This window comes from Anabrus simplex, chromosome 3 (assembly GCF_040414725.1).
Source record: "Anabrus simplex isolate iqAnaSimp1 chromosome 3, ASM4041472v1, whole genome shotgun sequence".
In the NCBI taxonomy this organism is placed as follows: domain Eukaryota; kingdom Metazoa; phylum Arthropoda; class Insecta; order Orthoptera; family Tettigoniidae; genus Anabrus; species Anabrus simplex.
Window position 1 is genome coordinate 38,425,754 of NC_090267.1, and position 12,315 is coordinate 38,438,068.

The following is a 12,315-nucleotide window of genomic DNA, read 5'->3' on the forward strand; positions in this document are numbered from 1 at the left end:
ACCATTACGAGCGCTAATATGAGTCAATGCGTTGTTTCACTTATGCACCATTACGAGCGCTAATATGAGTCAATGCGTTGTTTCACTTATGCACCATTACGAGCGCTAATATGAGTCAATGCATTGTTTCACTTATGTACCATTACGAGCGCTAATATGAGTCAATGCATTGTTTCACTTATGCACCATTACGAGCGCTAATGTGAATCAATACAGAGTTTCACCCAAGCCCTTATACTGTCACCGGGCGGCCTTGGGTTCGATTTCCGGCCAGGTGAAGGGTTTTTAATTATAAATGATTAATATCCCTGGTCTGGAGACTGGGTGTTTGTGTCGTCCTTAACGTTCCTTTCCTCACATTCAACACTTTACACTTCTGCAATTCCCAATTCACGCAGGTTCCTAACATATGGTTCAAGAAGAGGCAAAAGATCTTTCTAGGTCGATGCCCCGAAAAAATAGCATTAAAAAAAAAGCCCTTGTAACTATATTCGATGTGGACATTTTTTCAAAAATCAAGAAACGCCTAATGGTATTGAACCAAGGAACACTAGGATTTGAATAAAAAAAGGAAACGAGTAAAGGAGCACGCGGTTTTCCGGAACTGCATTTAGGCCGGAAGTGATTTTCGAAATTAGTCTTTTAGTTTGATGCAGCTATTCAACCCCAAGGTCGTCCGGCTCCATGGCTAAATGGTTAGCGTGCTGGCCTCTGGTCACAGGGGTCCCGGGTTCGATTCCCGACAGGGTCGGGAATTTTAACCATCATTGGTTAATTTCCCTGGCACGGGGGCTGGGTGTATGTGTTGTCTTCATCATCATTTCATCCACATCACGATGCGCAGGTCGCCTACGGGGTCAAATAAAAAGACCTGCACCTTGCGAGCCGAACCCGTCCTGGGATATACCGGCACTAAAAGCCATACGACATTTTATTTACCCCAAGGTCTTCAGAAAGTACCCTGGATCATGGTGAATTGTTGACCTCCCGTGCTTATAGGCAGAATTTCGCCGAATACGGTCCACTACTGTTCTCACATTGCGAGAATGACCAACCTCTCTTGCGATATTTTACACTGTCTGTCTCAGTAATTCGCTGGATTGTTCGGCTGACGAACCTCTTCCTGAAATATCTTAGTTGAGTGGTGGTGGTGGTGATTATTGTATTAAGAGAAAGTACAACTGGGCAACCATCCTTTATATAACACTAATCAAAGAGAAGAAAATGGAAAAGATCGGACACTTCGCAAAACTAAAGTATCGGCCAGAGAAAGACAAGGGCCACGAAGGGCGCAAAAATGAAAGACTTCCTAGGCCTCGAATGCTCTAATACCGTCCGGGTCGGAAAAAAACAAGAGTTGACCAAGGGAGGTCGGTTAGGATAGGTGAAAGTGAGCAGCCAGGCACAAGTAAGTGGAAGCAATGCCAGGACTCAGCCAAGGGCCCCGTGGTCGCCAACCCACGTTCCAACGTTCTGAGCCTGACTTTCTAACCTTGTGTAAGGCAATTACAGCTACGTTGTTTTCATATTCATCCCACCCCATGCTTAATAAGCGAAGAAGAACCACTTTTAACAATTGAACACGCACTGGTCAGGACTAACCTTCAGTGCAAGGGGTGCTTACTACCTGGAAAACTGGTTCTACAGTCCAAGCCAAAAGTTTGTGTCATTATTTATGGCTGGACTAGGCACATGCAACATATCACACTACTAAACCACCACAGAAACATACTGTATATCCCTCAACATAGAATTGGCATCAGGGAGCGCATTCGACCGTAAAACTAGGCTCATACCATACAAAGTGCCGACCGCAGGTAGGAAGAGTGAAGTTTTATCTCCACTTCCCATTGTCAGCAAATGCTTTGCCGATAATCAATCGCAGTTGCTTTTGTCCCTGTGATACACAGACTCATGAAAAAAATGTGTTAGGTGAACGGGATCATTACAGGTAGGCTATAGACCAAACACATTACAGGTTCCAACTGATAAGAACATCGCTTCCTTACTATGGATAATTATGAATGTGAGATTAATTCAGCTCCCCGTTAGAAAGACAGGACTTACATGAAAAAATGAAATGGCGTATGGCTTTTAGTGCCGGGAGTGTCCGAGGACATGTTCGGCTCGCCAGGTGCAGGTCTTTTGATTTGACTCCCGTAGGCGACCTGCGTGTCGTGATGAGGATGAAATGATTATGGAGACGACAGATACACCCAGCCCCCGTGCCAGTGAAATTAACCAATGTTGTTTAAAATTCCCGGCCCTACCGGGAATCGAACCCAGGACCCCTGTGACCAAAGGTCAGCCCGCTAACCATTTATCCATGGAGCCGGACAAGGCTCATGGCCCTCGGATTCACCCAGCCTACACAGAAATTATTTATTGATGTCTTTATTTATTTATTTAAGTACCACGGCATAAATGCCCATTATACAGTAGTACCTTCTTGACACAAAAAAAGACAACATATTTTAAAATATCATCATCATCATCATCATCTGTTTACCCTCCAGGTTCGGTGTTTCGCTCGGAATTAGCGAGGGATCCCACCTCTACCGCCTCAAGGGCAGTGTCCTGGAGCTTCAGACTCTTGGTCGGGGGATACAACTGGGGAGTATGACCAGTACCTCGCCCAGGCAGCCTCACCTGCTATGCTGAACAGGGACCTTGTGGAGGGATGGGAAGATTGGAAGGGATAGGCAAGGAAGAGGGGAGGAAGCGGCCGTGGCCTTAAGTTAGGTACCATCCCGGCATTCGCCTGGAGGAGAAGTGGGAAACCACGGAAAACCACTTCCAGGATGGCTGAGGTGGGAATCGAACCCACCTCTACTCAGTTGACCTCCCGAGGCTGAGTGGCCCCGTTCCAGCCCTCGTACCACTTTTCAAATTTCGTGGCAGAGCCGGGAATCGAACCCGGGCCTCCGGGTTGGCAGCTAATCACGCTAACCAATACACCACAGAGGCGGACTATTTTAAAATATAAAAACACAAAATGCAAGATCAGATGTTTACACGATAAAATAAACTCCATTCTTCTTTTCCCGTTTATACGGCGCGACGTTTCGGACAAGTAGTTTCCATTTCCCTCCGTCCCAAATGACATTTTCTGTTAAGTGCTTCTTCCTGAAATCTTCCCGCACGCAATCCATCCATCTTCTTCTGGGTCTACCTCTCTCTCTCCTACCTTCCTTCCACCTCCATGTCAAGCATTCTCCTTCCCACATTAATTTTCAACTGTGCGCTTAATGTGGCCATACCAAAGCAATCGTCTTTCTTGGACCTGTATAGATATTTGTCACCTTAACGCTGCCTCGTATAAAGGTGTTCTTGATGTGGTCTTCCCTCGTAACCTCACACGTCGTTCTCAGCATCTTCATTTCAGATACTTCCAGCCGCTTGCAGTGTGACTGCACAGTTGACCAAGTTTCTGCACCATATAGCATTCCAGGTCTCACCACACATTTATTGGCGTTCCTCTTTGTTCGGATATTTAGTCTCCTGTCACAGAGGACACCGGCCAACCTATTCCAGTAGACCAGGCAGCCTGAATTCCGCGGGTGATTTGTAGACCTTAATTACCATCAGTAGGCATAGTGGATCCTAAGTACTTGAAACTGTTCCATCCCTGGAGCTGATTTCCATAAAACGAACATTTCCGTTCTCAGTTCCTCCCAGGCACATGTAGTGAAAATAATGAAAACCTACAACCTGTTTTCCAGTCAGTGACCGGGTCAGGAATGGAATGCGGCGAGGATAGGAATTGTGCCGGCAGTCGAGGCCCGTCGCACTCCTCTAGGGCAATGATTAATTACTGACAGATGAAATGAAATGATAATGGAGAATATTGCTGGAATGAAATATGACAGGGAAAACCGGAGTACCCGGAGGAAAAGCTGCCCCACCTCCGCTTTGTCCAGCACAAATCTCACATGGAGTGACCAGGATTTGAACCACGGAACCCAGCGGTGGGAGGCCGACGCGCTGCCGCCTCAGCCACGGAGGCTATGCACACGCAGTATTCAGTCTTATTCCGGCTGATTTCAAGACCCCTTTCCTCTAGAGCTCTTCTCTAGCATTCTAGTTTAACTTATGTTTAAGCTGTTCTCTATTTGTGCTGTATAGTACAATATCATCTGCAAATAGCAGACACCAATAGAACTTCAGAGAGAACATCCAATATCTGATAAAAAATGTAGGAACGTTGCAGATCCCTGATGAAGACCAACTTCAACTGCTATGGCCTCCGCCAATTCTACACCGCTTTTAACTTGAGTGTTTGCTCCTTAATACATGTTCTGAACAACGTGCATATACAGTACCTCTCTGGTACTGCCTTGCATCTCCATACTCCATGACGGCCACCATATGTAGATCTCGTTTTCCGCAGTTTCTTTCCCCGTCATAAATCCGAACTGTTCTTTCCTTATTGTCGTCTACTTCATCAATAACCTTTTCCATATCTTCGTTCCTCTTTTGCACAATCCTGAATGGCCTCTTTATCCTCATATATAGGAATTGTGGTAGTCTCTCCCCATTTCTTGGGCCTTGTTTCTTCTTGAAATATCCGTTGGAATAGATTCCACAATATTTATATTCCCTCTTCCCTCAGTCATTGCTCTTCAATATTATTTTCATTTTTCTCATAGCAGTTACAACCTATGACACCATGAACTTCTAGAAAAATGTAGTCTTTTCCTTATAATTTAAAAACAACTTAAGGTCTGTGTTGAATGTGTCAAGACTAGATAATAAATCTATGTTATCACCTATTGAATTGTAAAATAAACACTGTTTTACAAGCGGGTACAGTTCTAGAGTAGGGATGTGAAATAACGTTCGTTGGCGTGAGCCTACACTACACCTGGAACATGAAAAAGGATATGACCGAGCAGCTATGTCAGTAAGAATTTTTCTTAAGGTTTACATTGATCTGTTCTTTAATTAAATAAAGTTTAAAATATTCCGTAATGAGTACTCTGATAATTGCTGAGAAGAAAAATGTTCGAATAGTATAGAGTAAACCATTCTGTTCCCCTTTAGGCTGAGTTTACAGACTGTAGATGCCTTTACCTTCCACTTCTGCATAGGCATATAAGGAGATGGTTTATTAATTAGTTTTTATGACAGTTCTGTTCAGAAACTATGGAGAGCAGGTGTTCTATTTAGCACTAATGGTATAAAATAAAATTCTCATAACATTATTAACTTGAAATTGGTGATTTTGTTTTCTGATCGGAGCACTGAGTTTTATATTTGTGTGGTGATTGTCTTGCAGTGTCGGTTTGATGACGCAGTCGACGGGAGACGAAGACGATGATGATGATGATGATGATGATGATGATGACGATGGCTGTCGGCCGTCGACTATTGTGGCGTTAGGTTCACTATGCAGAGACTGCGCACCACCTTCAAGCGGTCCCGTACCCCTACTGGGGCAGAGATGAAGACCCAGAGCAGTCTGGAAGTGCCGAAGCAGGTACGCTCGGCCTCCTTCGACGAGATCCAACTGGAGGTGAAACGGAACCAACAGTTGGGTGACGACAAGAACAACTTGGTCGTCGGAGGAGGCTTCCTCAAAGTCCCACAATTTGTGAACCAACGCTCAAAGAGTTTTGACGCTGGAGGCAGTGAAGAACCAGTGATGCATCTCGAAGTTCCAAGAAGATTTCAACGAAGACGCTCCTCCGGGGATAAGATGCCGGCTGTGTGTGTGCACTGTGCGTGCATGGAAGAGTATGTTCGCTTGAAGGAGGCAGTACGGGTAGCAGACGATCGTCAGTCACTTCGGTCTTTCAGTTATAGTGATAGTTCATCTAGTGGTGCTGACGATGAAGAAGGTGATGACGATGTAGTGATTACCGAAACGTTAGACATGGTTCACATGCCTTGCAGTATTAGAGTAACTCTTTCACCCAATTCCCCCAGTTCTCCATCGCTAGAGTGTCCCGTCAGTGAAGAGTATTGTCCTCAAAGACGGCGCTCCATCACGCGACAGGAAGCGTTCGTGTGTGTAGAACCTGGCAATAATTCGTTAGAAAACATGTCGGACGTCACTTCCGAAGGTAGTGATTGCGGACTGAGCAGTACTGGCGAGGAGGTCGGGCTCATAGTGAGCGACATTTACCTCAAAGTTCCCGAACTTAAGAGGGACAGAGCAGCGTCTGTGGACTCGTGTTTCTCCAAGGTGCCGTCGAACAAGACAGAGGAGCTGCACCACAATCCCGATGGAACTTCTTACCTTGAACCACCGCAAGTCACGCTGCGTTCGCGGTCTGTGGACATCGTTCTGCCTACGGATGAGCAGGCACGATACAAGGCCCTGGCACTGGCCAACTCGTCAGTCTACGTCCCCGCGATCACCAAGGGGTAAGTTCCAAAAACACAGCCACGTTCATCCCATCTTACTGTATGTCAACACTGCATGTTCATTAGAAACAGGAAAATTATTTTAGGCACGAATAGGTTTGAATGCAAACGGCGCAAGTGTCTTCTACGCACACAACATTAGCGATCTGAACTATCTGCACCCTAAAATGTATGCAACTTGCCGACGTAACTGTAGAGCGGCTAGAATAATATTGCGCCTAAAATAATTTTCCTAATCATAACTAGAGACCGGATGTTTAGGCACGTATAGGTTAAACTGCAAACTTAATGAAATGAGTAATACGTATACGCTAGCACGGACAACAGTTCTGCTATGAAATTTGCATAAATATTAGGGGCCCGGTCTGTCAGAGCTCCTAGAAGTTATGTTATTCTCACTACTTTACGGAAGAGCAGGCTAGACGACAACTCCTACCAGCCAAATTAGTTTGCATTCTAACCTATTACTAGCTGAACTTCCGGTCTCTAATTATAACTCGTGTGTATCCTCTGTACAGCTTCTAAGGTAAGTCAAGCATGAGCATGAATTTTCCGTATTAATCTCAACATATGGGTATTTAAAATGCTTAGGGTTGCCAGATTTCTCTATTTTGGTGGGATTTCACGATATTTATAAAATGTTACTCTTTTGGACTAAAGACAAACATCCCCAGAATTTTCTCTCTTTATGAAGATAAGCATCGTCAAAAATTAACGTTCAGCAATTTTAATTTGGCTACTTTGTTTGGAATACTCGATTGAACCTCATTACTTCCTGAAATAGGTCCGCATGCATGCTAATCGATAGTTGTAAAGCAGCTAAATGAAGAAACAGAAATCCGAAAATTAATTTTGTTGGCAGAGTTAGTTGTTTTGTGGTTTCAGGTCCGTGTCAGTGTATGACTTTTGTTAACTCAAGTTGCTTTTCTCAAAACATTCATAAAAATAATTTTCTCAATATGATCATCATCTCTGGTGGTCTGCCTATCGCCAGGTCTTCCCATGAATTCTCCACGCTGTTCTGTCTTCAGCCATTCTCTTTGTCTTCCAGTAGCTTCTATTCACCTTTATACTGTCCACTAACGGATACCTCTTCCTTCCTCTCTTCAGGTTCCCTTGTATCTTCCCTTCAAATGCTTCGGTTATTAAACAATTTCGTCGCAAGCAGTGGCCTAACCAATTTTTCTTCCGTCTTTGAATGCATTCCAATATCGTTCTCCTTCCTTCACCCACTCTTTTTAATACTTCCTTATTCCTCTTTTCCTGCCAGCTGATTATCTCCATCTTCCGCCAGATGCACATTTCAAATGCTTCTAGTCTTCTTTCTTCCTCTTTTCTCAACGTCCAAGTCTCAGCCCCATAAAGCGCCACACTCCACACAAAGAACTTCACTAACCTCTTCTTAAGGTCCCTATTTAGAGGCCCACTCAACAGTGTACTTTGTTTCATAAATGCTTCCTTGGCCCTTGCAATTCTAGTCTTTACTTCGTCCAAGCAATGAAGATCACTTCTGATTATGCTTCCCAAATATTTGAATTTAGACACTTGTCCGAGCTCCTCCCCCGAAAGTATTATTTTAGCTGTTGAGTCCTTCTTTGACCCCATGATCATTGCCTTGGTCTTTTTCCTATTAATTTCCATGCCTAAATTCTTACAGGATCTGCTCAATTTTTCCAACATAGCATTCATCATTTTCTCAGTTTCTGCTAGAACCGCCATGTCATCTGCAAATCGAATGCATTTAATTATTTTTCCTCCAACTGCCACATCTTGTTTTCCTTGAAAGCAATTTGCAATTAAATCCTCTTTTCAATATGATGTTGAAAATCTGATGGATATTTCAATCGTTAAATTACCAGCGTTTCGCCCCAGTGTAGCAGTGGGCTCATCAATTGGATTGTTACACCTTTCCAAGACGCTGGCGGCTAGTGCGCCACAGACTACACTGGGGGGGAAACGCTGGTAATGTCACGATTGGAATGGCCTGAAGAGCTTAAATGTTTTCAACACTTGTAATCGATGTAGTTAAATAATGTCTTCCTTCTGGGAACTTAATTTTTTATATCGATCTAGTTTACCCAATATTAAAAACAGGCCTTGAGTTATTATAAGCATACATATTAATTTAGTTTTCATAAAATATAATATATTTCACGATATAGCGAACGATCTTTTAGTTTTAATGTATTGCGGGTGAGGAATTTCAAATACTAAAAATAAATACCAGTCCCCCTAATGTTTTGGCAAAAAATATTTTTTCTCCAATTTCTTATGAAAAATATCTGGCAGCCTTAAAAATCTATTACTTTGTTTCATCTTCAGACGATTTACTCGTAAGTTTTGTATTTAAATGTCTATGAAGAACCTTGAGAATTCTGGAATTTCGTTAGTGAAGAGAAAAGTAGAAAATTAAAGTAATTGTTCTCAATTACAGGTACCTGGGAAAAAATATCTCTCATTTATAATTCATTTTTTCAAAAGTAATCAGTAAAATTACAATTATTTCACAGAATAGTCGTTGAAATTTTTTCGCATGGCGATAGAATGCTATCAAAGTTTGCAAGGAAAAATACATTACTCAGTTTTGTGTTATTTACAACAGAGACATCAAGTGGCTACCATCACTAGGTGAAACTAGTCATACTTTCAAAATGATTGCTCCCAAGCAAAATTTGCATGTCACTTTTGTGTTTTCATTATTTTCAGGACAACTAATGCAACATATTTATTTAAATAGGGACAAGGAAATGCCTTAAAACCTTACACAATGTCCCAAATTAGTACGTGGTATTCATCTGGTTCCTTGGACAACATCCTATCGAGTTTTATTGTACTCTACGCAGCCGGTACATAGAGTAAGAATTATCTGGTAAATGTATGACAGTACAATACAATACAATACAATGGATATTTTTTCTAGCAACTAGAATAAAACATGCGTTGATTACAATACATCAAGATTAGAGTACCGTACTTGGATACCATCGGAGGAAACAGCAGCTGGAAATGACACTGCCTAGAAGTAGGCCTACCCTGCAACAACTGTTACTTCCTGCCGTGTTAAACCGCACCGCTTTGTACATCCCCCGCCCTTCTTCCCTTTCTTGGCGACCCTCGATTTGTGAATAATACAGCTAGCCCTCGACAAGTTGTTCCCCTCCACTTTTCTTAACGAAGAGAAGAGGTCGCCCATTTTCGCACAGCATGTTTCGCAGGTAAGTGCAGCCTCTTCACTGATTTAACATTACTAATTTAAAACATTTGCCTCATGTTTATATAGAAATAAGAATTGGATGTATGTAAAGACGTACACACTTTGTTCGATGTGCAGTAACTAAAACGCAAGACACATTACCTAAAAGCTGAAAATACTTAAACCTCCGATTGAAAATCATCATATACTTATTTTGAATTGTTTCCAAAGCACTACACTTCTCATTCAGAGTATTAATAATTTCAGATTTTTACTCTGCTTCTGGCAAGGGCCAGATCAAATTTGTTACTTTCATTGACTTGGTTCAGTCTCATCCTTACCGGGTGAGTTGGTCGTGCGGTTAGGGGCGCGCTGCGGTGAGCATGTATCCGGGAGACAATGGGTTCGAACCCCACTGTCGGCAACCCTGAAGATGGTTTTCCGTGGTTTCCCATTTTCACACCTGGCAAAATGCTGGGGCTGTGCCTTAATTAAGTCCACGGCCGCTTCCTTCCCACTCCTATCCCATTGTCGCCATAAGACCTATCTGTGCGGAGCGACGTAAAGCAAATAGTAGTACAGTCTCAAACTTGGCTTTGACAACATGAAAGTGGCTAATGTATGAGTGATGGTAATAATGCCATTGCTTATTCAGCCAGTCCCTGTAATGAATGTTGGTGTATGCATTTCAATGGGCGAAGCAGACTGATGTGTAATAACAACTTATGGCACAGTTAAATAACCAATCGGAAAGCACCTATTCCTCATTTTCCTAGTTTGTTTCTTCAGTGACATCTAGGACATATGCTGAGCAATCGAGGACCAAACCAGCCTTCGGATTGATTACTCAACATACATACCCACCTTCTGTTACCTTCTTCCTATCTAACACGTTTTGTTATCATGACAATCGCGCCACGGTGAGAATATAGATGGTAATGGTAGAATGAGTTATTTAAAGTAGTTGCCGGGATTAGACAGTCTCGAACATTTCACCCTGGTAGTTTCCCTGTTGGAAAATCACATGGTCATAAATATGTCCCTCGGTCATGGTCATCCGTCAACGGCTGCTGATTTCAGTGACTAACAGTCACCAACAGCAACCTGCACGGTTGCTAGGTAACATTGTCTGGCCATTCATCCACACCTTACATCACAGCCTGCACGGTTGCTAGGTAACATTGTCTGGCCATTCATCCACGCCTTACATCACAGCCTGCACGGTTGCTAGGTAACATTGTCTGGCCATTCATCCACGCCTTACATCACAGCCTGCACGGTTGCTAGGTAACACTGTCTGACCATCCATCCATACCTTACATCACAGTCTGATTGGTTGCTAGGTAACACTGTATGGCCATTCATCCATACCTTACATCACAGTCTGCACGGTTGCTAGGTAACACTGTCTGGCCATTCATCCATGCCTTACATCACAGTCTGCACGGTTGCTAGGTAACACTATCTGGCCATTCATCCACACCTTACATCACAGTCTGCACGATTGCTAGGTAACATTGTCTGGCCATTCATTCATACCTTACATCACATTCTGCATGGTTGCTAGGTAACACTGTCTGGCAATTCATAGATACTTTACATCACAGCCTGCACGGTTGCTATGTAACATTGTCTGGCCATCCACCCATACCTTACATCACAGTCTGCATGGTTGCTAGGTAACATTGTCTGGCCATTCATCCACACCTTACATCACAGCCTGCACGGTTGCTAGGTAACATTGTCTGGCCATTCATCCACGCCTTACATCACAGCCTGCACGGTTGCTAGGTAACATTGTCTGGCCATTCATCCACGCCTTACATCACAGCCTGCACGGTTGCTAGGTAACACTGTCTGACCATCCATCCATACCTTACATCACAGTCTGATTGGTTGCTAGGTAACACTGTATGGCCATTCATCCATACCTTACATCACAGTCTGCACGGTTGCTAGGTAACACTGTCTGGCCATTCATCCAAGCCTTACATCACAGTCTGCACGGTTGCTAGGTAACACTGTCTGGCCATTCATCCATGCCTTACATCACAGTCTGCACGGTTGCTAGGTAACACTATCTGGCCATTGATCCATACCTTACATCACAGTCTGCACGGTTGCTAGGTAACACTATCTGGCCATTCATCCACACCTTACATCACAGTCTGCACGATTGCTAGGTAACATTGTCTGGCCATTCATTCATACCTTACATCACATTCTGCATGGTTGCTAGGTAACACTGTCTGGCAATTCATAGATACTTTACATCGCAGCCTGCACGGTTGCTATGTAACATTGTCTGGCCATCCACCCATACCTTACATCACAGTCTGCACGGTTGCTAGGTAACATTGTCTGACCATCCATCCATACCTTACATCCCTCTCTGCACGGTTTCTATGGTTAGACTTCCGTCACACGTTTTGTTGTGGCACGTTATAGAAATTTTCGGATGGCCCGCAGTCATAAGACATATTTATCTGAAAACTTCTCGACTACCATCACCGACACGAGACACAAAGGACCCATTACAAGTGTGATAAAAGAACTCAGAGAGGTATAAAAACTATTTATAGACCAGGCCTCTGAAGAGGTGTGACACTCTCCAGGTTTGAAGTGGCTCAGTTCCAGGGACGTTGCAAAGCTGCTCCATATTTCAGTATGCTGTTAGAGAGGAGTAATCTTCTGCTCACAGAGGAGGATGTTAATCTCTATGTGCTAATCTCCGTGATGGTGTTTCATGATTG

General features: G+C 43.4%; 1 protein-coding gene across 1 annotated transcript in view; it reads left to right on the forward strand.

The window, feature by feature from the left end:
* The first annotated feature begins 5,389 nt into the window (after positions 1-5,389).
* The window catches only part of rdgA (retinal degeneration A), a 570,411-nt gene continuing 563,485 nt past the window's right edge, over positions 5,390-12,315 (forward strand). Inside the window, exon 1 of the mRNA XM_068226570.1 lies at positions 5,390-6,369. Within this exon, the coding sequence (XP_068082671.1) occupies positions 5,390-6,369 (980 nt within the window). The remainder of the gene's footprint in view (positions 6,370-12,315) is intronic.